This window comes from Brachyistius frenatus, unplaced genomic scaffold, assembly GCF_029030835.1.
Source record: "Brachyistius frenatus isolate BFR_SWC_R1_liver_20210118 unplaced genomic scaffold, ASM2903083v1 Contig_267, whole genome shotgun sequence".
Taxonomy (NCBI): Eukaryota; Metazoa; Chordata; class Actinopteri; family Embiotocidae; genus Brachyistius; species Brachyistius frenatus.
In genome coordinates, this window is record NW_027210866.1 from 3,640 (window position 1) to 28,609 (window position 24,970).

Here is a 24,970-nt window from a genome sequence, read left to right on the forward strand (position 1 = left end):
AATTTGCTGCTACTACTGGTGTACTTTTACTTACGTAAGATTTGCAAAGCAGGACTTTGGAGTAGTACATTGCTGCATTGGTACTTTTACCTAAATGAAGGATCTGAGTGCTTTTTCCACCATTGGGGCAGGTCACTTAATAATGAAGATAAACAAATTACCACTTAATTGAGATTTTTTTTAAATAAACAGAGGGAAACATGTTTTATTGATGATCCACTGTTGACTTTTAAAGCTTTTTTTTTAAAGCGAGCATCCAAATAAAGTGACTGAAACTCATTTTAAGGGCATTTTTGATGTACACATGTACACATAGGAATTTCCAGTCATGAAAATAAAAAAATGTAACTGAATATAGGTCTGCTTTTCATCCACTTGTCCTCGACCTGTCACACACAAAGTCATCCTAAAAGACCAAAAACGTATTTCAAGCCCTTGCATTTTTTTTAAACCAAATATTTTTTCAATAAAGGCATAATATTGTTGTTTATTTGATATGCTGAATTATATTATGTTTTTAAAAGCATATAAAGTTGTAAAATGACTGGCCTAAGTCAGTCTATGTAGCCATGTGTCATGTCAGTGCACCCTCGCGGAGGCACAGCATCTGATTTTCACCTGAGTTTAATTTCCTGGTTAGTGTCATCATCGCCGGCCTGATGTCAAATCAGACGCAACCTCGGGGTTAAAGCACGAAATAATCCGCACGGGTTTCGATGTCACTGAAATGGCGTCTCTGTCCGCGGCTGAGGGAGATAGACTGCGGAGCAGACCACAAAAACGGTGTTTTTAAAGGGAAACACCGAGCTGAACCCTGCAAGCTGGAGAGAGAGAGAGAGAGCAGGAGCTGCGCGTGGGAGAATGTCAGCGGGTAGAGGACATGATGATGATGATGATGATGATGATTTCCTCCACCTTGGGGGAGGATCCGTCCACGTAATGCGAAGCCAACGCCGAGCTTTTCCTCCTTCTGCCGCGGTGCATCAGCAGTAATGAAGCCGCAGCCCGGAGATGTGCCTGGGTCCGTCACGCGCAGCTCGGACTCCGGATAGAAGGACGACGCCGCTCTCATTTTCTCGCGTTTGGCGTGTTTGTGTGGGTTTTTTTGGGTTTTTTTTTTTTTTTTGGAAAGCGGAGAAGATTTTCTTTCTGAGCCCGTCGTTATAAAACCCAGAGGATGAACAGCATAAGACAGGTGCCCACACGGGTGAAGAGCAGGCGTACTGAGGCCAGCCTCGGAGCGGAGAGGGAGCATTTTGACAAGCAGCAGGTAAATATGAAAGCCAGCGGGACGGGACGGGTTAGTCCCTGCCGTGGGATGGGAAACATGTCTTTTTTGTTGTTGTTGTTGTTCTGGCCTGCTGTGGCTTTACTGTGTGACCGAAGATCTACCGCTGCAGGCCACATTCACAGGTACCACATTCAACGGGAACTTGAATGTTTCACGAGTGAATTGACTGACTTGAAGAAGTCGCAGCTTCATGTGGGTGCTATTTTACCTGCGTCTCCTATTTAGAGACACGTCCTCTGCGTGTCTATCGTTACTATCAGCGGTGGAAGACGTATTCAGATCCTATAGTAAAAGTACCAATACAGCAATGTAAAAACACTCCAAAGTCCTTCATAGAAAATCATGTCGCAGTAAAAGTAGCAAAGCCCATTGAAGAAAAAGAACTGGCTGGGTCCCTCTGACTGATATAATATCATGTATGACATCACTAAATGATTAATACTGAAGCATCAGCGTGTAAGCAGCATGTTGCTGTAGTAGTAGCTGCTGCTGCTGCTGCAGGTGGAGCTGGTTTAAACTAGGCTACTTTATATAGCCTACAGTTTTATAAACGGGGACAGCAGATAAATGTGAGAGGTCGCCAGATGATTTCTAATCTTTGATTTTTGGTGAGATATTGGATCATTTTGAGATGTACTGAAATGAAACCATGTGAGAAGTTCAGAGGAAACAAATCCCAATTTGCTGGAGCTGTTAAGAACTCCCGGACATCTGAAATGTGAATACGACTACACACTGATTTCTGTAAGATGTCGGAAGCCGAAAAGGTTGGAAACAACTGGTTTGATCATTAACAATGTGTTGTGTTTTAGGTAGATTGTTCATTGTGGCAAATCTTCCCCTAAAAAGTAACTAAAGTTGTCAAATTAATGTAGTGGATAAAGAACAATAATTCCCTTTTTGAAAGGTAGTGAAGCGAAAGTATGTCAGTGGAATAAGCTTCCTATCTGGCTCAAGCTAACGCAAGTTGAGAGGAGTTTTAAATCAGATCTTAAATGGTTTTAAGATCATTTGTAGTTTGATGTGTTTTGTCTTTTTTGTTTTGTGAAGGGCTGAAAATAAGCACAAACTTGTTTGTTTTTGTGTTTTGGCTTTTCACAGAAACAAGCATGTGCTGAAATACATTAGATTTCAACTATTTCAACATGATATTTGTCAAGTCTGAAAGTTGGCTAACAACGCTCTGTGTCATCAGCCACACCATTCATTCCTCTCTGAAGACCATCAGTATCATGCCAATCTCGTCCTTCCTGTTTGGCCACCTTTCCTCCATTACAGTAACTCCCTGGTTTTTACTGCCTCATTTTTGGGTGCTGTTCTTTGGGAAAACGAGTTTTAACTTTGACACATTGTCCTTCAGTAACATTTCAGTTTCCTTTTGAATGTGTGCACTGGAGTACTGAAGTTTCACCTCATTCTTAATACAACAGGTGCTTTGTGGTTTCTGGCTGTTGCTTCACTTCAGTTACATGCCAAGAAAACCATGTTGCTCCGCACCGTTGTGCATGAGGAGGAACCAGTGACAGAGACAAGTAAATTCAAAAACATACTGAACTAAATTCTTAAAAGTATTCGAGACTCCGTTTCAAGTGATGTACACACCCAAATCTCTCTGCGAAACATGAGATTTAAATGAGGTTGAGTAACTAAACAAACTGTTGACCGGGTGTTCAGACTTACAGCACTTTCAGTAATTTGTTATCTGATTATGGGCTGAGCTTCTACTTTCCTGGGTATAGCGTATATCCCTCTGTCAGTGTTTTATTTGCTTTTGAAGCACGTGTAGCAGAGGTGGAGCTGAGGGGCTTGAACTCCTGCATACCTGCCCTCTGGGCCACATCTTTGTCAGAAGTGGCTGGAATTAAATATGATGTACTGTTATCAAAAAGTAAGAAGAAAAAAAAAAAAAAAAAAAAAAACCTGTCTTTTACCGAGTCCCATCCCCACTGCTCTGCGTTCACTTTAAAATATTTATTGGTTTGAAAAGCAAATGGCAACAAGTAGGTTCAGTTTTGCTATCAACACTAGCCATTTTTCCTTACCAGTTTCCATGCCATCAATTAAATGTTGCACAGGACATGTTGCGCAGAAAAGATAAATGTCAAAGCATGAGATGAACTGCGTTGAGCTGGTGTTGGTGTTGTGCTAAAGTGTGCAGGCTCAGGGAAGCGAGTCACCACAGCTCAGCTCATAGGGATTCACTGGGCAATATGCAAAGTAAGTTGATGCATGCAAGGAAGAATCTGGACTCCTGACTGGCATGTTTAAGATTTTTATCACCATAGCCTCCTGATCAACATTTTTACTGCAAGCAGTCTAGTATAGTGGGGTTAAGTGGTGTACTGGTACTGCCTAAGCAACATTTCTAATGGTATACTGTCGAGCTACCACTTAAATTTGTGCTCTTTTAATGGTGTTATATCAAAGAGGTTGTTGTGTGTAGGAGGGAGCCGGTATATTTCTCTAGACATTGAGGTTAACAGTGCTGCTGATTCACCAAGTGCTTTGACTGAAACTCCACTGCTGCTCTCTACTCTCATTCCACTCTCTCCTGCTGTTTATGTTGACCTCAGTACCAAGGTGAAATGTCTCACACAGCGTCCTGTGTGTTTTATACTGTTTGCTTTCCCTCACTCCTGTTGCCCGAGTGAGTGCCCATGAGAGAGAGAGATGGGAGTATCAGAGGGCAAACAGCTTCTAAGTGGGAGTAGAGAGAGAATTAATGGCACTTAACATATCAAGTTTTCACACATTAATGAAATACACTGACGTGGGAGTTATTTTTTATTCTTGTAGTGAGAACAAAAATATGAAGGTTTTTTTTTGTATCTTTTTAATGCAGGCATAAAACACACTGCAATCAAAAATCAAGTTTGTGAGTAAAAACATGAACTGAGAGTAAAACTTTTAGATTGCAAAAAAACGATCCCCTACGCTTTGGCTGGAGGTCAGCTCACATTATATTGCTTTTTTTTTTTTTCAATTGAACTGCTTTTAAATGGAACTCCATCAGCTTTGAATTGGACATAATGGGTGGGCCATTATGTCCAATTCACTTGTTTTTTGTCACAAACAAAGAAATCAAAAGTTTCTGTGAGGCTTTAAAAGCAAAACTCTCAAGACTGTGACCAAAACCAAACAAACTGAGAGGAATAGTTTGTTTGTAATCAAAATAATTTCTAACTTAGTTCATATGTTTTTACCAATCGGAAACCAAAAGTGACGTCACTCATTAGTTTATGAAACCTTGAGTTTGACTTTTTGGCCATCGCCATCTTGCCAGTTCAGAGATGTTTGGAACCAGAAGCGACCATATATGGATGAGCTGGGGAGGAACAAGCGTTGGATCTGACTCTATCTGATTTGGAACCAAAGGACACTACGCCCCGCCCACCTATAGCAGAAACCTGATTGTGTACCAGGTCTGTTAATCAAACAGACCGCCCCCAAGAAAAACGTCTTTTTGAGACGAATTTCTAATTAATGTCGGGATTACTTTTAGATTGACTGCCAGAAAACGAATAAGAAGAAGTGACTTTAGCGAATGACACCATGATAATTTGTTGAAAATATAAAATGTCTTTGTATTTCATGAGAAAAGTTGAATGGGGCCAACCCTAGTGGTACTCGGTGATATTGCACTTTATGGCTCTTCCACATTGGCTTCATTTTTCAGATCTCGAAGCTACGTCCACTTTTATATACAGTCAATGATTTTTACTTGTATATTTGTTTGGTTTTTATTTCAAGTGTGAGGAATTTGCTCTCAAAACTGTCTTTAATGCTTCCAATAAAAAGACACAAAAATAACTTCACAATTCATGCTATTAACACTAAGTTAATGAGCCAAGTGTGTGTCTGCAAAAAAATGTGAAGTCCTATATTGGTTTTCTGCATAAAACTTCACTAAATGTCCACTTTTAGTGTCAAGCATTATGATGGGTACATTTCATAGAAAATGCACATCTAATGCTTTTACATTATTTACAAAACGTGTGCTCATGATGCCTGTAATATCCATGTATTTTTACTGATAATAGGCCAATGTATAAGTTTTAAACAGTGTAATACCATGTTTGTGATATGGTATGTAAAGTTTGAGCTGCGGCTTACTTGATATTTATGGTCAACAGCTACTTACAGTCATAAACATCATGTGAATCATGAGCTAACTAAAAAGATCAGCAGACTTCTTGAACAAGAAACTATCCGGGTGCTAAAGAACAGCTGATCTTTTGTTGAATGTTTTAATGTAATTAGTCATAAAAGTAAGTTATAACCTAATAAGACATCAAGATCTCCATCTGTGCAGCCGTTCAATGCTCTTTTAATTCATTCACTCTTTCTTTAGTTCACACATACATACATACTGCCTTTGTTGACTTTTGTTGTCTCTTCATTGTGAACTCGGTGATGGAGAACACGTGATTAAAAATGTATTTTTGTTGTTGTCCCATTCATTAAATTCTAACTTTCATGGGTCATTTTTAGCATTAAGAGTGAATGGGACACTAAATCTCAGGGATCATCAGATAAACAACACGTGTGGTTTGTGGTCTGCAAGAGTGCTTTTGATTTTGAGCTCCTTCTCCCCCTCCCCCATACATTTTGAGGAGAGTTTATTTGTGTTTATGCAACATACACCACTGTAGCATGTGCAGTGTCCTTCCTGTTAGGGCGATTGGGCAGCTAGGAGGACAACGAGACATGCAGCGTGTGCTTGTGTTAGGTTTATTGCCTGTGTTGTTGTGGGACAGGGTGGTTCAATTAGAAAAAGGCCGCAGAGGCAGTCGAGAAGTAACACAATAAGAAGTTTTTAAAATACCAGACTAACCTTGCAAAGCCATGCAATCTGAAAGAAAGACTATTAAAACTATTTTTGAGCAAGTTTCATAAATCCCTGTGTTCACTGATTTTGCATTTCTTAAAATTTTGTATCACTGGTTTATCTGGTTGGTAAACCAGTCAGCTGAATTGTTACCATAGTTAATAGTGCTACATGCAGCTAACCGTAGCCAATAGCTGTGTTTAAAGTCTGTGTGTGACCTTGTCGGCCAGATCCCCAGCAGCAGTCTGTTGAATTAAGCTGATAAGGACCTGCAATAAGTTCTCCTGTCTCGCGGCATTATGTCCACTGAGAAGCCGCTCAGGTGTCGCGTTGATGCCTTGACTTTGGTAAATTCACACACTCCTTTAGGACGCCCTGGCACATGGCAATGTTGCCTAAAAGCAAAGATGAAAAGGTGAGCTGAGAGGCTTTATGGTTGGTAGATATTTGAACGGCGTACAATGTTTGGTGTGTGCACAGTATGGTGCAAGTGTGTAAATAAAGTAATGCTAGCTGGCAATAGACCTTATGGCAGGCCTCTGGGATTAGTCCAGGCTTTCCCTCCCTCTCACTTCTCCTCTCTGCTGGTTGGGGGATTTACTGACGCTTGAACCAGATGCAGCACCAAGTTGTTGGGGAGCCGAACAGTCAACAGCATGTCTGGAGCACTCGGAAGAAAATACTCTTGTTAGTAGAACGTTTGGATTTCATCTGACTTACCTTTTGACCGTGACATAAGGAGCTGGTACAAGTGGTGTCAGTGTGTGATCTGTGTGTCACTGTATGTGAGGCTTGTTAGTGACAGTTTGTATTGTGTGTAGTAGCAGACAAATAATTAGTTATTTAATCGTCATTAAATTTGCAGGCAATTAGGGAAACTGACTAGTGATAAGAGCTGCAACAATTAATTGATTAGTAGAATGCCATCGATAAATCTGCTGCTTTTTAAAATCCCTACATTTACTTTTTCCAGCTTGTCAAATAGGAAAATTAGCATTTTGATCTTCAATGACTTTTTCTGATATCTTGCAGAACAAACGATTAATGGAGCAAATATTTGGCAGATTGATCATTAATTAAAGTAGCTGTTTGTTGCAATCCTCCTCGTAATCGAAGGGTTGCTAGTTTGATCCCCATGTAGCCAGTGCCCATTAAGTCCCCAGTGGCCTTGAGCAAATGTACGTAAAGGTGTGTATGGAGTGAGGGAATGAGAGACCCTGAAAGCGAGTATAGGGTACAAAAATGGTGCAGCACAGACCGTAGCCGGTCATCATGGTCTTATTTTGACACGAGCTGTTGGTAGCATTTGGTCAACCTCCACCTCGTGTCCTGCATTTGATGTCCTTCTCCTCTCTGTCTCTTTCATGGCTGTCTCGCTGCTTTCTGACAGACAGCCATTCTGAATGCACCATGAGAGTCTCCCTGCAGCCTAGCTGCTCAGCAGCCATCTGTTGAGGCCTCTGTGCCAGACTCTGTGTGCCAGAGCGCGGCCCCATCCAAACCAATCTTCTACCCCAGCTGTCGGCCTTCCTCCCCCAACAAACTCCTCATTGTCACACAGACCTCCATGCTATCCCGCCGCACTTGCCCTGTGTAAACGAGGAACTTGCAGTTAATTTGCGTCCGAAGGGGGCGGGGGGAGTCTCCTATTAACCAGTACACCCCTCTCTCACTCAGTTGTAGCCCACAGTAGCCCCTCTGTGTGTGTGTGTGTGTGTGTGTGTGTGTGTGTGTGTGTGTGTGTGTGTGTGTGTGTGTGTGTGTGTGTGTGTGTGTGTGTGTGTGTGTGTGTGTGTGTGTGTGTGTGTGTGTGTGTGTGTGTGTGTGTGTTCCCAGGTTACTAATGCATTAAAGAGGCTAGTGTTTTGTTGGATTAAGGGCTTCTGCCACTGATATGTGATTATGGTTGAAACAAAGATGGATTGCTAAACCAGTGTTTTAGGCTAAAACCAAAGAAGCAGTGCCTTACACTGTCATTTATGTGTAACCTCTAAGACATAGTAATTGTCACATGTTCAAGTTTAAAGAGGTTTTATTTTTCAAGTAACATCATTTAGACTGCATTAAAAGAGAGGCTGAAATTGAACATGTTGCCCCTTTAATGCCTGCCATGTATGGTGGATTATTCTCTTATGTAATACTAACATGGTGAAGCTGGCCTGCGGGCATTATAAAGCTATGATGGGATTCGACAGATGCGTTAAAAATACAGAGCAAACAAAACATGTTATTACATACATTATATTACATTTCTGTCCGGTATTTTTTGAGTGTCTACAAATTGCCAGGGTTTTGACATGTCCCCAAATATAAAAGTTATCACAGATTATTGGAGTAATTATACAATTATTATGCACTTTTGTTGTGACTCACGGTGAGGCCACCTTACAGTTTTTGAAGCCCGCTTTATGAGCTATGGGTGGTGTCACAGCCGTCTGGGGTATTTTCACTGTTTCGCCGAAGCTTTGATCTTTATGTAATCATGATGTGTTTGTGAGTGAGCGATTTTAAATCTCTCTTGTATGATCCTAAAACGGCAACATCATGGCCAACCTTGTTTTATTTTTTTCAAGGACAGTTCTGCATTTCTCTGCTGTGCAGTTGGTTTCATACTGCAACATCATTTTCAGTAGAAGGTCCAAACTGAATTTAAAACACGAGGCGATAAAGTGCATCCGGAAAGTATTCACAGCGCTTCACTTTTTCCACATTTTGTTATGTTACAGCCTTATTCCAAAATGGATTAAATTCACTTATTTCCTCAAAATTCTACACACAATACCCCATAATGATAACGTGAAAAAAGTTTTTTGGGGAAATTTTTGTATTCACAGCCTTTGCCATGACACTCAAAATTGAGCTCAGGTGCATCCTGTTTCCACTGATCATCCTTAAGATGTTTCTACAACTTGATTGGAGCCCTGTTGTGTGTAGAATTTTGATGAAAAAAATTAATTTAATCCATTTTGGAATAAGGCTGTAACATAACAAAATGTGGAAAAAGTGAAGCGCTATGAATACTTTCTGGATGCGCTGTATATATTAGCCACCCTCAGTGTTTTCATGTATTTGAGCAGCCCCATCCTCGTGCATTTGTCCAACCCACAATGTTCTAAATATTTTTGAAATAATTTTAAATTTGACTTACATTTTCATCTTTATGGATATACAGCAGACCCCACTTATTCTCCAAGCTCCAAGTCATGATTTTTTTTATTGGCACAGATTGGGGACTGCCGTGATGAGGGCAGTGCATGACTGTACAAAGCAGATTTTGTTGCGTGTCGGATCATATTGGACCGGAAGCTGATTAATACTGCCAAATGTCCAAGAGGACACGGAGATCGAGCATGTGTGTTTCTGCCTATCCCTCCCAGGTCTTCTTCTGCGGGGCTTGTTTGACCTGCTGGACAAGTTGCATAGCAGCAGCACAATTGGAGATATTATCTTTTGATGTCTGGTTTGTCTCAGTTGATACCGCATGCATTGTTTTTGGTGGTGGCATGATTAGCAGCACTAGATACAAAAAAAAAAAGGTTGGATACAAGTTTTAATACAGATGGTAGTGACATTATTATGTACCTTTCTTGGTGTAGTTGATTCAAACCAGCAATAAATCACTCACAGACTGGATTTTTAGGTAAAATCAGTCTAATCAAAAGGTGAGAGTCCTTTTGTACAACGCTGTGTGTACACGGTGCAGAGTCATTGTTTCTCCCATTCAATCCTGCCATTGCAGCGTAACTGGTTATCATTTGTTTGACTCGTGGTCTTAATTAAGTTGTCATGACTTGTGTTTGTTGTTACGTCTGTTGGAAGCTCAAAAAGTGATGGATGTATGAGTGGGGAATAAAGACATACAAGATAATACATTAACTCCTCTCCTCTCCTCTCCTCTCCTCTCTCAGCTCAGCAGCATCAGCAAAGCCATCACTTCCTCTGAGACGCCTGTGAAGGAGAAGCATGCTCGACGTATCCTTTATAATGATTCCAAAAAGCAAACTCAAACCAAAGTTGTTTTTTTTTCTTAAAGCAGTACATTTTTGAAGCAAAAATGCAAATCAGCTGGCAGGCTATTCCATACTTTGCTGCTCGATCACCTTATCTGGTAAAAATGTGCCTGATTAAATAAGATAGAAGCCTGTCAGATATACACTCTGCTCAAAAGCATTTTAGATATTTTATATCGAGTATCGTATCACTATGACCTAACACCTAAGATGTACAACTAAAGTGTATACATTCATTTATGCAGTTAGGCAGTGTATTTATGCATTTTGAAAGTGCAGAAATCTGTTCTGTACTGAACATGAAGCAAGTGAAGCTGTTAAAGAACTGGAGTGATATGGTCACACTTTATGTTCTGGGCAGCTGTGTTTTGAATTAAGCTGGAGAAGTTAAATAGATTCAGAAGGAGGGCCTGCTACAGGGTTTTACTGTCTGATGGAGACAAAGACATAGACAAGTTTTTCTGCATCTACCTGAGCGATAATGCTTCAGATTGTTTTAGATATTTCTGAGGTTATTAAAGGATGCTTTAGTGATGCTGCTAATGTGTGAATTATAATTTAGGTCGGCATCAGATTGGTCAGTGAGAGTAATTGACAGTGAATCCAAAGAGTTAAAGATATTCAGAGATGGTGAGAACTAACCCAACTCTCATGCTTTCTTTTTAATTAATAACTGATTATATGTATCGAGCGCTGAGCTCAGGTTGAGCATAGTCAGCACAGAGACATTTTTGTATCAATAATTCTGATGAGAGCTGTTTTAGTGCTTGGAAGATGGAAATCAGACTGGAATTTGTCATAAATGTTATTAGCAGCAAGGTGGTGAACAACAGGAAGCAGATCTTGATGTTATTTGAATCTCTCAAAGGTCCACTGTGGAAAGATATTTGAAGATGAAGTTAATTATGATGGCAGTTGCAAAGTATTAATTTCCCTCTGTGGGACAGATAAATCTGATAAGCTTATGAACCAAAACCTTGACAGCACAAATTACTAAATGCTTACATTTTAAAGTTCTTATGTAGCTGAGTTTTGGAAAAATTTTCATTTTGTAATGAAATAGATTTCCTGTTGGAGCAGAGTTTGAGGATGGAGTAGCCAGCAGGATACCAGAGCATTTTTATTTAAAAGTCAGATCTGGTGGAGCTTTTATTTTAAATATAGAAATAATAAAATATTGTCCAAAATAAATGGATTTATTTGTGTAATATTAGCATAAAATGAAATGTGTGTATATTGTATTATATTAATGTGTGTATAATAGCAAACATGCAAACCTACCTACACCAAGGTGAATGTAATTTTTTAATTTCATTGTGCCTTTAATGCTGACCAGCAAAAACAAATGGCAGACATTGTTGTTGTTGTTGTTGTTGTTGTGTGATAGTTTGTGCTTCCTTAATGACAACAACAGGAATCATCCTGGGGACTCACAGGGAGAAGGGAGCCTACACCTTTTGGTCCTATTCTCTGGGCTTCCCTCTGGCCAGCAGCTCCATCCTCAGCTGGAAGTTCTGCCACGTACTGCACAAAGTCCTGCGAGACGGGCACCAAAATGTAAGGCACCCTTCTCTGTGTTCCCACCATATCCTATTACACCAAATGTGGCACCATCATGAGCTCGACATAAAGCTAGGGAAGATAATGAAGGCATTAAAGAGTTGAGTGTCATAAATATGATAAGATTATTTTAGACTGCACGCAAAGAGTTTGTCCTGAAGGCAAAAAAGCAAACATTGATTTAAATGTAACTATACCCCATCTCCTTTAGCGAGTTGCTCTTAATTTGTTAAAACGTCTGTCGAAAATAAAAGTGTGATATGTGTTCAAAACACACAACCGTGAATGTGAGTTTAATGCAAGGTGTTGCCTTCACAGGTCCTACAAGACTGCATGAGACATCACGGTTCTCTGGTTGAAATTGGGAAATTATGGGTCAGTCTTTGCATTCTATATTATTACATTTGTAAAAATAATTAGAATAAATACAAAAACTTAATTTTTGCTTTTCCTGTGGTTTCCAGGCCCACCTCCATGACAAATATGGACAGCTGGTGGTTCTGTATACCAAGCTGCTCTGCACAAAACTGGAGTTTCATGTGAAGGTAAATGCATCTTCAGTCATATGTCACGCATATGGATAAGGCAACAAAACCTTAGGAATTCACACTGTGAATAGGAACTGCCTCTAAACCTTATAAACTGTACCTCAATGCAGCACTCAGAAATCCCACCGAACCTGGAGGTCACAGATGAAGTCCTGGAGCGCACTGCAGGAACAGACATTAATAATGTGTGAGTTTACAAGTGCTGTAACCTTAAAAGTTAAATGTCTGTTTAGACTTTGATCGATTATAAGCACAGCTGCTGCCTCCCAACTTTGTTCACATAAATAAGCATTCGGTCCCCGCTGCTCTTTCATTTCACAGGGTCACAGCATCATTGTTTCTGAGCGGGGACTCTTCTCTGTCTAACGAAAGGTATCAACTTCTCTCCCGCAGGTTCCAGCTCACAGTGGAGGTGTTTGATTACATGGACACAGAGCTGCGTCTGGCCGAGACAGGTGAAAACAGAAACTCCTCCCACCTTTTCCCCATCCTACTCTTCCAAGGAAGAGAAACCTGAGCTACAGTCAAATGCTGCTGCCTGCTAACATTATCTATTTATGGACAAAAACTGAGAGCCTTTCAAGAAAGGGTTACTGTAAGCAACTGTTGGTTCGCCTGTTTTCACATGGACTGTGGCCCTTACATTTCAAATGTGATTTCTGTTACTTGGTCTAGTTTTTATCCTATTTTTGTCTGTGTTTGTACTGATAAGGAAATGCCTGCAATTAGCAGACATTAAGTTGATTTCCTCCAGTTGAGCAGTAATGGTATGCTCCTCCCAGGCCTGCAGAGTGGAGACCCAGGAGCACGTCTTAACACCACAAACAAATTTTGCAGCTGTATTGTGTATGTGGTTGTACTTGCATGTGTGTTCTCAGTTTAAGCACCATGTTTCGGTGTCATAGGCACAAAAACCCCTTATAGTGTTAATATGTTGGAGAAAGTATGTAATGTTATGACCTCACCAGTCAGCTGGGTGCTCAACTCTTTGGAGGTCCGATCAGTGTGATTTACAGAATGACTAAAAGCACAATATGCAGTATGTATGCACCACAAGGGGCCTTCATTAATTATCCAAAAGAGGCCAGCTTCTAAACTCTGCTGCAGCAGAGAGATTTCCAAAATAAAAGCAAACTACAAAATGTTTGGTAAGCGACAGTCCAAATTTAGTTCAAGGATACTTACGTCCTGTCTGTTTTTTCTCTCAGTGATCCGACAGCTCAACACATCCATCGCCATCTCCACTCTCACATCAGGCCAGTGTCGTCTGTCTCCTCTCATCCAAGTTATCCAGGACTGTAGCCACCTCTACCACTTCACCGTCAAGCTGCTATTCAAGCTGCATGCCTGTAAGGACAGTTATTACCCAGAACAAAATATTCATACATCATAAGTCTTTGCCTGTGACATTCGCAGAAAATGTGTTAAATGTTCTGTCACTGAAGTATTTCAAGGTATTGCCCTTAATGTTAGATTATTTACGCGTGTCTAACCACTGCCTGATACTGAACATTTTGGACCATGTCCTGGATTTCAGGTCTCCCTGCTGATACCTTACAAGGACACCGTGATCGTTTCCATGACCAGTTCCGCAGGTAGGTCGTCTGAAGCCCAAAGCTATGAGTGAACAAGAGTGTCTGCATCAAAGGCTTTTCTTTTTTTATCTGTGTAAATCTACAACATAATCTCGCCTCACCCAGTCGCCATAGCACTTTGAACTAATGCAAATATAACTATCAATCCAGCCCATCCCCACCCTTTGTTAAGTGTCTGTTGGTGTCACTGTCACAGACACATTTATGTTTTCTGCCGAGTTCAGAGCCTCTCTGTTACAGGAAGGCTTTATTTAGCACAGATTTTTTTTTTACTTTAATTGTACTTGATGCTTTATGCCTCTTTTTGTATTGTGACACTGTTTGCCATACCTGACAACTGGGATATAATAAATGAGAACAGTCCATCATAAGTAACAGTCATATTTCTAAATAAAACAAAACTGAGATGGGAGTGTGCATTGCATGTGCTATATTCTGTGCATGAATATGAGGTGATAATAAAAGGAAGTTTTTGTGTTTTTCTTTGTCCCGCAGCCTTAAGACATTCTTCAATAAAGCCAGAGACATGATGTACTTCAAGAGACTGATCCAGATCCCCAAGCTGCCTGATGTAAGAGCACAGAGGGATGGGGGATGTGCTGAGTCACAGCCTCCATCATCATAAACCTGATACCAATACTTTTACCCACAAACTGGGAGAATGGAGTCATTATTTATGCGGGGAACTTTGGACTGTTGAAATTTAGCATAGAAGAATATAAATAATCTTATTTATTATCATTATTTCACTAAAGCATGATAGCATAGTGTTTAAACGATGGCCTCTTTTTGTCTTTCTCCTTGTCAGTCCCCACCTAACTTCCTGCATGCAGCCTCACTTGCAAAGCATGTAAAGCCAGTGGTGGTCATCCCTGATGAGGACGAACCAGAGCAACAAGACGATGATGACGATGATCCAGAGCCACTCATTGAAGTCAGCGACGTCTCAACATCCAGCATACAGTCACAACCGCAGGTATGGCACCACAGACACGGGGATGTGTGCAGTATGCTGTATACACCCGCTCATACATGTACACAACAATACCATGACGTGTAAGCTCTAAATTATATTCTTTTTATTACTTTTCCTTTTTTTCTCAACAGCCTGACATATTTGATCAGACATTTGGACCTCCAAATGGAGGCTTTGATGACAGGTGAGCTTGTGTGTTTTACCCTGTTACCTGTCATTTTTAAATTGATTGTTTGGTTTGAGCAGTTGTGCGTGTCTGTGACAGTGGTCTTTCTGTCTGTCAGGGACCTCCAGATTGAGAGCCTGAAGCGAGACCTTGAGCTGTTGAGAGCAGACCTGGAGAGAGTCAAAGCAGAGGTAAGAGCCTGTTACTTAGGTTTTTGACATTTTTCTGTGTGTGTGTGACAGTGGAGGGCATGATTATCTATGTGCAAAGGAATCTGGGTCATGTGTTGGGTGGATGCAAATCTACCCCTGACATGTAGAATGTGGCAAGTAGCCTTTGAATGAGAGGTGACAGGACTCCACTTGAGATTTTTGTTGTCTCTGCCAAGCTTCTTCTCTACAAACGCAGACATTATGTAAACGATTTGAAGTCAAGCTTGTCTGGTACAAAGAGACATGAAATAAATGGTGTAAAATAAATGCATCTTGTGGGATGAATATTTTAAGATTGTTATGTTATATAATAAAGAACTGCAGCTGCACTGAACACAGGTTTCCCATGCACTTAAATCTATTTTCCCCTCCTGAAGGCTCAGCGCTACATCACACAGCTCAAGTCCCAAATCAACAGTTTGGAGGCAGAGCTAGAGGAACAGCGTGCACAGAAACAACGTGCCCTTGTGGAAAATGAACAGCTGCGCATGGAGCTGGAGGCAACCCGCCGCCGAAACGCAGAACATGAAGGCATACAGGCCACCTTCATCGAGGCAGAAAGTAAGATACGCAATTAACGCTCTTGTGCAGAGAGGGCTATTGTCATGAACAACATAACATCCTCATCCTCATCTCTGTCTGTGCAGAAAGGTCACAGGCCACTGAGCAGCGGTACAATAAACTGAAAGAGAAGCACTCGGAGCTGGTAGCTGGCCATGCTGAACTACTCCGGAAGGTACAGACAGACTGCAGGCCAGTTCAGAGGGGTTTGGTTCAAATTCGATTCGCACCTGGTTGTGTGTGGTAACACTAAATGTGTAACTGGGCTAACAGAGTGCAGACACTGTGAAGATGCTGTCAGCAACACAGCAGACGCAGGAGGAAGTGGAGAGGACCAAACTGCAGCTGTCCTTCGAGGTGGATCGGATAAAACAGGATGCTGACATGAAGGTTGGTGTCGTTTGGCTTTAAGAACATGGATGTCTGGTGTGGATGCGAATGCCTAATGCTGTTGTTGCTGCAGTTGGAAGAGCAGAAGTTTGAGATGGAGAAGCTGAAGAGAGAGCTGGAAGAGAAGATGGCAGAGGTGATGCGCATCAAGGCGACTTTGCAGAGCAGCGAGAAGGTGAGTGTGCACCTGCAATGTGGTGATACAGCATTAACCTTGATGATGTCTAATTATATTCATTTGGTACTCGGAGTTATCATCAGTTCTATGTTTAGAGGCCTGAGGCCTGCTACACATTTCCGGATGATCTTTTGCTCTGACACGCACGGCCATCGGACTGTCCTCATTGCTCTCTGTTTTTGCCAGACATCGGAGCAAGTGAACAGCTCAATGACAGCTCTGCAAGCAGAGAAGGAGCGTTTGATGCGATCTGTGAGTGAGAAGGAGGCGGAGCTGTCATCTCTGCGGCAGGCTGCGCAGGTGCAGCAGTCGTCACTTCAGCAGGAGCGAGAGAGGAACAGCAGGGAGATGGGAGAGCTGCAGGGCAAACTGCAGGAGAAGGTCAGTCAGGACAGTGGAGCCTGGCTCAGCACTGTGAACAGCAGACTCATCACTCATTTTAAAGAAGGCACACATGAACACATGGAAGAAATATTAACTTTTACTGGGCACATGTATATCTATATCTATATATCTATCTATACCTATATCTATCTATATCCAAATATACAGCTCTGGAAAAAAAATTAAGAGATCACTTCAAAATGATCAGTTTCTCTGGTTTTACTATTTATTGGTATGTGTTTGGGTAAACTACTGACAAGATTTCTCCCAAATTTCAAAAACCAATATTGTCATTTAGAGCAGTTATTTACAGAAAATGACAACTTGTCAGTGTTTACAAATCTCGAATAATGCAAAGAAAACAAGTTCATATTCATTTTTAAACAACGCAATGTTGATGTTTTAACTTAGGAAGAGTTCAGAAATCAATATTTGGTGGAATAACCTTGATTTACAATCACAGCTTTCAAGCATCTTGGCATGCTCTACACCAGTCTTTCACATTGCTGTTGGGTGACTTTATGCCACTCCTGGCGCAAAAATTCAAGCAGCTCGCCTTTGTTTGATGGCTTGTGACCATCCATCTTCCTCCTGATCATATTCCAGAGATTTTCGATGGGATTCAGGTCTGGAGATTGGGCTGGCCGTGACAGGGTCCTGATCTAGTGGTGCTTCATCCACACCTTCACTAACCTGGCTGTGTGGCATGGAGCATTGTCCTGCTGGAAAAAACACTCCTCAGAGTTGGGGAACATTGTCAGAGCAGAAGGAAGCAAGTTTTCTTCCAGGACAACTTTGTACATGGCTTGATTCATGCGTCCTTCACAAAGACAAATCTGCCCGATTCCAGCCTTGCTGAAACACCCCCAGATCATCACCGATCCTCCACCAAATTTCACAGTCGGTGCGAGACACTGTGGCTTGTAGGCCTCTCCAGGTCTCCGTCTAACCATTAGACGACCAGGTGTTGGGCAAAGCTGAAAATTGGACTCATCGGAGAAGATGACTCCAGTTCTCTGATGTCCAATCCTTATGGTCTTTTGCAAACCTCAGCCTGGCTCATCTTTACTTCTCATTGATGAAGGGCTTTTTTCTAGCTTTGCACGACTTCAGCCCCGCCCATAGGAGCCTGTTTCTAACCGTCCTCGCCGTGCACTTCACCCCAGCTGCCATTTGCCATTGTTTTTGGAGGTCACATGATGTCATCCTACGGTTGTTGAGTGACATTCGAATGAGTTGGCGGTCATCCCGGTGAGTGGAGAGTCGTTTTCGTCCTCTGCTGGTCTGTAGCTTCGTTGTCCCTAATGTCTGCTGCTTGACCTTGTTCTTATGAACCGCCGTCTTTGAAATTTTAAGGATGGAAGCAACCTGATGCTCCCTTTGCCAGTAAAACCAGAATTGAACCTTTCTTTTCCTCACTCAAAACTTTTCTTTTGAACTCTTTTGGCATGGTCAATAGTCGCTTTTTAAAAAAATTCCAATTGCTTTTAAAGGTACTACTAGCACTGTTTCTACCATCCAACTGGTCCTATTGCAAGAGGATAGTGATGACCACAGCACTGGTTTTTATACTTTTCTTCATTAAATAATCACCTAATCAGTACCTCATTAAGTAGAATCAGATGTGCCTGTATTGGAATTCAACAGACACGGGAATGGAACGGCTGCCATACATGTAGAGATGCTGATTTAAGAAAAATTTGGAGTGGTCTCTTAATTTTTTCCAGAGCTCTATATATATTTGAAGCGCAGTTTCTGCCTTTTTCTTACATTGCTGGCCAACAAGGGAATACTAAATGATAATGACTAATTAGGAGTCTGGGGCTTTAGAAAAAGTTCTGTCGTGGTCTAAAGTGGAGTGTCTTCACTCATTAATCCAAGCTCGCCAATAGCTGCAATATAAAGTTTAATAGTGTAAAAGAGTGTAAAAACGTGTTCATGCTCAATGTTTTTGAATTGATAAAGATTTAAAGAAAGACACTTGTTTTGAAGGAACATGAAGCAGAATGTAGACAGATTTTGAAACGGCTGGAGTCTGTTGTGCTCACTGCACTCAAACAGGAGAACGACAGGTGCTTTTTTGGCCCGTTTAGGCTTTAACAATAAATCTTGATGATGAAACTGTAACAGGTAAAACGGGCATACTGTCTTTGGCTCACGGTAGGGTGTAATGGGTTCTCCCCTAAGATGACCAAGGACAGATATGTTGCGTGAAACATTTTGAAATGTAAACCCACAAAAAGTCTAGATTATTTATAACAGTCTAAAGCTCCTTTTTATCAAACATTTGTATATGTTCTGTTGTGTGTGTGTCTACACATCCAGGCAAGTCAGGAAGAGCAGCTGAAGCAGAAGCTCCAGGAGGAGCAGTTTGCTCTGCTGCAAGGCACCATAACGGAAGCTGAGAGCATCATCCAAGATGCTTCTGCCAAACTGGATGATCCCCTCCATATACGGTGTACCAGCTCTCCAGGTCAGAGTCCTGCTCTGTCAATAAGAAAACAGTAAATTTGAATATTAAAAAAAAAAGAAGCATGACATTAGCTTGTTGACCACATGCAGAAGCATATTCAGAAAAGTTAAAAAGAAAGACTTTTTTTTTTTTTTTTTAATCATGTTTTTCCTCCAAACACAGATTACCTCATAAATCGGGCAGAGGCCACACTGGGCTCCATTGACAAAGTGAAAAAGGGCCACGCAGATTATCTGAATAACATGGGGGGTAAGCTCGCTCCGCTTCTGATTTGACTTGATCCTGCTGACCTCATGTCACTGTGTGGTTGGTTTGTTATGCTTGTTAATGTGGCCTACTGATCTCTCACTGTGTGCTCTTGTAACCAGATGCTGGAGGGCTGCTGAGGGCTCTGACCCATTTCTCCCACTTGGCTGCGGACACGATCATTAACGGCAGCGCCACTGCACACATGGCACCCACTGACCATGCAGACCGTAAGGGCAATATCTTAGCAATATTTCATTTATTTTCCTATTAATTTTAGCCTCTATTACCCAGATCATGCATTGATATATAAAACCATATCTCAGTTTTTTCTAATAACATGTTTAGCTCTGAAGAAGCACAATTTCAAAAGCAAGTTTTAATTGTCACTCCGTGATTTAAGGAATGCTGGAGTAGAGCCGATGGTTTGATCTGAGCTCTTTGACGCTCTCTAGGTCTGACGGAGAACTGCAGAGACTTTTCCGCTCAGAGTCTGCAGTACTTGAAGGAACTGAAGTCCAAGACCACCCTCCAGAGGGCAGACCCAGCTGCCATCCGCGTAATCGTTCAGAAGATCCTGCACTTGGGCCAGGTAACAGAAAACACAGAAGTTCTGCATTACCTTTATAAATACATGTACGCTAAAACTTTTAATAATTAATTATATCTGAGGATAAATTACAGTTAATGACTGGTCTTAATCCACTTCCCATGTCGCCCTATTCTGCTATCATAATGTGGTAATGATTTCTTTCAGACATGAACAACCTTTTTTTAAAGCATTAGTACTATCTGCACAGGCTGCAGTAACCGCATGTAGATCTGCTTCAAACAAACAGACTGATGCTGCCACTTAACGTTTCTACCACTTTTTAGTTTGAGGTAAAAACAAGAAGTAATAACTTCAGACAGGAACCAACATAAGCACATCCAACATTAAATTAAAGTAAGAACTTTTAATTCACCCAATTTATTTTTGGATTCCAAGGAGGCCAAGGATTACTGATGTTTTTGCTATTTTAGCTCACCTCACTTTGAAAGGTGGACATCCATAGGAAGCACATCTGAATTTAGGACAGTGTACACGCTTCAGTGTGTTCTTATGCAGTGTTAGGATTTGTCTGTATAATTTGTGATACTTTTGTAAAAAGAGGATTTGGTTTGATTAATGAGGTTTCTTCCAGTTTCTCTGTGGCTTTTTGTGGGAACACGGGACTGCAGCTTGTGACTTTGTCATTATTAGAGGTTGTACCGTTATCGGATTGTATTTCAGTAATAAACTCATCCTGAGATGTTGGGTTCAGTTTTTACCAGTGATGTTTTAAATATTTTCAAGTATTATTCTCCTCCTTTTTTCATGACTAATCATTATTTACTTGTGATATTCAGGAGCTGCGGCCGAAAGGCATGGACGTTCGTCAGGATGAGCTGGGAGATCTGGTCGATAAGGAAATGGCGTCAACATCAGCAGCTATTGAGGAGGCAGTCCGCAGGATTGATGTAAGCAATCTACTTACTTCAAAATGTATTATATTAATATTTAGTGAACAGAACTACAATATCCTCAATGTCATCATTATAACTGATGAGTGTCACGTGTGGTTTTTTTCTTAGGAAATGATGAATCAGGCACGAAAAGACACGTCAGGAGTTAAACTGGAGGTCAATGAAAGGTTTGTTCTGTTTTGGATTTGTTGCATCTAAATCACACAAACACGCGGTTTAGACAGTCTAACCTTTCTGATGTTTCAAATCATGCAAATGGAGAGCGGCAATATCAAAATGTATCCTTTGTCATCTTTTCTGTTTAGCTTTTCTTCCCTGTCATTCTTCACTAAATACTATTGAGTTAAGAAAAATACCACAAGTCATAGATGACTACCTGTTCCACTGTCTTTTGCAGAATCCTAAATAGCTGCACAGACCTGATGAAGGTACAGCACTTTGTTGTCTTTCAGTAATATATGATCTACATGTACAGTATGTACTACCCTGCATACTGTGTATTCTATTTTTAATTAACATCCCAATAAACATCAGTGGGAGTTTTGCTTTATTCTATCCTTTTATCATCCACTCTCCCTCAGGCCATCCGCTTGCTGGTTATATCATCTACAGACTTGCAAAAGGAGATTGTCGAGGGTGGGAGGGTGAGTCTGTTCTAATTCTTAATCCAAAAGTGGCAGCTTGTTTTGTTTTTTTTGTCTCTGAAATCAGAGTGAGTTGTTTCTCCTCCATTCGAAAATATCAGCTAATGCTACTGATGTGTTGTTTGTTAAGGGTGCGGCCAGCATTAAGGAGTTTTATGTCAGAAACTCTCGCTGGACTGAGGGTCTCATCTCTGCTGCCAAGGCTGTGGGATGGGGAGCCACAGAGATGGTGTAAGTTCTCAGTTATACGGGGTATTACAGTTCATATTCGTATATATTTAAATGGTTTATATATAGCTTTTCAAACAACAATGTCAAATAAGTTGAGAGTTATTGCAGACAAATGGTTTGTTTGGTAAGCAAATTGGAGGTGGCTCTTTGGCTAATATTAAATCTAAGAGTTGATACCCATGAACTCATTTATTGCAGAGTACTAATAGCAAAACTATTTCTTATAGAAATATAGAGTTGCCTGACAACAGCTGAACAACAGCTCTGACATTATAAATATCTATTCCTGTTTCTGCTGAATCAGATGGGCAAATTCAGATAGTCCAATTGTTAAGAATATTTTAAGATAACTCTGACCCTGGCACAAAATTTAAAATGCACAAATAGGCTGTTGGAAAAGGCCAATATTCTTGACTTTATTGGTTTACCGTAATAATACTTATGGATCAAAACACACCAAGCAATGATTTATTGATGTTAAAATGTTGTGTAGTACCGTAAGTGACTCCAACTGTCATTTGGCAGTATGCAGATATGTCTTTTCTAATTATGTGCATTGAAGTGCTTTTATGTCTTTACCTGCTTTCTCACAGTGAGTCTGCTGATAAAGTGGTGCTGCACACAGGCAAATATGAAGAGTTGATTGTCTGCTCTCATGAGATCGCTGCAAGCACTGCACAGCTGGTTGCTGCCTCAAAGGTAAGAGTCAAATTTCTAGGAAAGTAGGAAAGATACAATGAGGAAAACTTTTCACATAACTTTTAACTGTATAACAAAAAAATAATGCATAATACTGCTGCTTATCGCCAAAAGGCAGACACATTTAATACAAAAAAAATATTTTCTTTGCATTAAATTAACCAAATAACATAGATTTATACAAAGGTTTGTTTTACCTATGTAATTCTATCAATTCTTTTACCAACTCTTTCACACTTTAGCAGCATGTTATACTTGGTTTCTGCCACTGACTTTGTTGGTTTAGTTTCATCTAGTCTCACTCAGTCGTTCTCCCCTGCACACAGGTGAAAGCCGATCGCAACAGTAAGAAGCTGTCAGTTCTCCAGCAGGCTTCTCGCCATGTAAATGAAATGGCAGCGAATGTTGTTGCCTCAACAAAGACGGGCCAGGAGCACCTGGAGGACAAAGGTGAGTACAGAATGATTTGTGCATTACAACATCACAGAGCGTCTGTCTAATATTTCTATTTATACACTTTTAATGTTCAGAAACCATGGACTTCTCCGGGATGTCCCTCATCAAGCTGAGAAAAGAGGAAATGGAGTCACAGGTAAGTCACGGGACCCTGAGGGGGGTTAAAGAGTTATTGCTAAGGTGTGTAAGGGTATGTGTGCCTTCCTTTTGATTCTTTATATTATATGTAAAAAAAAAAAAAAAAAAAAATCTCCAGCTCATTATTAAATTTAATGTCAGGCTACAAGGCACTGCCTAAAACAAAGCCCATTATATTTCTGTGATCTATTCATATTGAGATAAGAAAAATTAATGTTTGCACTGGTGTATAACTTTTATTTTATTTCCTTTTTAATATTAATGAAGTTGGCATTCAATTTGGTTCGATTAAAACAAGTTAATTTTAATAAATGCAGCCGAAAACATTTTAACTGAAAACAACATGTTTATTTCAGGTGAAGGTGTTGGAGTTAGAAAATCAGTTGGGGAACGAGCGTCTGCGTTTGGGCGAGCTGAGGAAGAAGCACTACAACTTGGCTGGAGTTGCTCCGGAGCAGGCTTCTGAGGGGAACGGCGAAACCTCCTCGCTGGTCCATCCTGTCACGATGTCACCAAAATCCAACAAGCCTGCTCTCATGAAGAAACCTGCGTTGGCCCAGAAACCCAACATCCTACCCAAAACTATGGTAAGGTCTACAAAGACAAAAATAAGTATGTTGAATGCAAGAAAACCAGATACGACTTGTGGGTATATCTTATCTTTTCTTCTTTATGTTGCAGTTTAAGTAAATGCCTGAGCAGAAGATGAGAGAATGCCTCACTACAGGATGACGGGATTGAGAAAGATCGCCTTTTTGTGAACATTAAGTTGCATGCTGACAATCTTTTGTGTCATCCTGCTTCTCACCGTGTTTTTTTTTCTTTTTTTGCTAAAATGGACCTGATTTTTTTTTTTTTTTTTTTTTTTTTACCCTTTAAGCCTATAAGGGATATGCTGTTTTCACCCTCCTTTTTAAAATTTTTTTTTTTTTTTTTTTTATTAAAATAAACATATTTAAGGCTTAATCCTTATTTTCATATTTTGGTATCAAAAACAAGTAAAGTTTATACTTTTAGCTTGTTTTGAATTTAAAAAAAATTCTGCATTATTATAATTTTAAATGATTATGCATAACAAGAATGCAAACATTTACAATGACCACAAACCAACAGCATATCTTGTGCTTGTCGGTCAACAGTTTGCTTTGATCACGTTTTGGACAGCCTTTTTGTATACTGTTGGACATTCAGAGCACATCACATTTTCCTTAATGTACACTGAGCAGTAAAGGACACTGAGGAATCACGTCATGTTGCTGCAAAAGTTTTGCCATAATTCTGGCTTTGCCTTTGTGATGGACAGTGCTCCTCTTTTGTGCAAAACGGCTTTCTTTCTCAGCAGTACAAGATTGTCTTTGAGGCCTTGAAATGTATCGATGCATTAGATAATACCTGTAAAGACATGCAGTCTGTATAGGAGTGTGCAAAACACATCATTTCTAATTTATATCCACACTTATCTCTTGAATGTCCCTTCACGGGAGGAGAACCTGGATATTATGTTAAAGCATATAAATATATTTAATGCTTGCACACGAATATTTGATGTAGGTGTCCTTAATTATCATCTGCTTCCTTTAGGCTGAATATGAAGATTTAGGATGAATTAATATACAATATCAAGGTGTTTCAAGTCCTCCTTGCCTCTGGGAGCTTTTCTTACAGGGTCTTAAAATGCATCTTTTTATGTTCTGTCTTTTCCTCTGTACGAAATGTCTTTTACACTCAGATCTATTAATATATTTTAGTAAATATACTGGTGGTTCCTCCTTGTAAGAAGTGTACATGTCAGATAAATAAACAATAAATGTTTGATTTAATGTGGCATTGTGTTAACTCATCTTGTTCCAAGCTTATGAAGCCTTTTTTAGGCCAGTA

At 40.4% G+C, this 24,970-nt stretch overlaps 1 protein-coding gene across 1 annotated transcript; it reads left to right on the forward strand.

The window, feature by feature from the left end:
* The first annotated feature begins 836 nt into the window (after positions 1-836).
* Positions 837-24,917, forward strand: hip1rb (huntingtin interacting protein 1 related b). Its single transcript, XM_069721538.1, has 32 exons — positions 837-1,270; positions 10,028-10,091; positions 11,544-11,686; positions 12,008-12,064; positions 12,154-12,234; positions 12,348-12,424; positions 12,631-12,692; positions 13,446-13,586; positions 13,775-13,832; positions 14,328-14,403; positions 14,641-14,808; positions 14,940-14,992; positions 15,093-15,165; positions 15,564-15,747; positions 15,834-15,922; positions 16,021-16,137; positions 16,211-16,312; positions 16,502-16,696; positions 19,025-19,172; positions 19,335-19,421; positions 19,541-19,648; positions 19,874-20,010; positions 20,808-20,918; positions 21,033-21,091; positions 21,322-21,352; positions 21,506-21,568; positions 21,699-21,799; positions 22,393-22,498; positions 22,825-22,948; positions 23,029-23,090; positions 23,449-23,679; positions 23,774-24,917. The coding sequence occupies exons 1-32, from the start codon at positions 1,178-1,180 to the stop codon at positions 23,780-23,782; spliced, it is 3,210 nt and encodes a 1,069-aa protein (XP_069577639.1). The 5' UTR covers positions 837-1,177; the 3' UTR covers positions 23,783-24,917.
* The last annotated feature ends 53 nt before the right edge of the window (positions 24,918-24,970 follow it).

Bases quoted from the DNA above. Each gene is read 5' to 3' on its own strand.
- hip1rb (XM_069721538.1), top strand. From the start codon at position 1,178: ATGAACAGCATAAGACAGGTGCCCACACGGGTGAAGAGCAGGCGTACT. The intron at 14,809-14,939 runs GTATGGCACCAC...TTTTCTCAACAG, and splicing joins GCATACAGTCACAACCGCAG to CCTGACATATTTGATCAGAC. The intron at 21,569-21,698 runs GTGAGTCTGTTC...TTGTTTGTTAAG, and splicing joins AGATTGTCGAGGGTGGGAGG to GGTGCGGCCAGCATTAAGGA.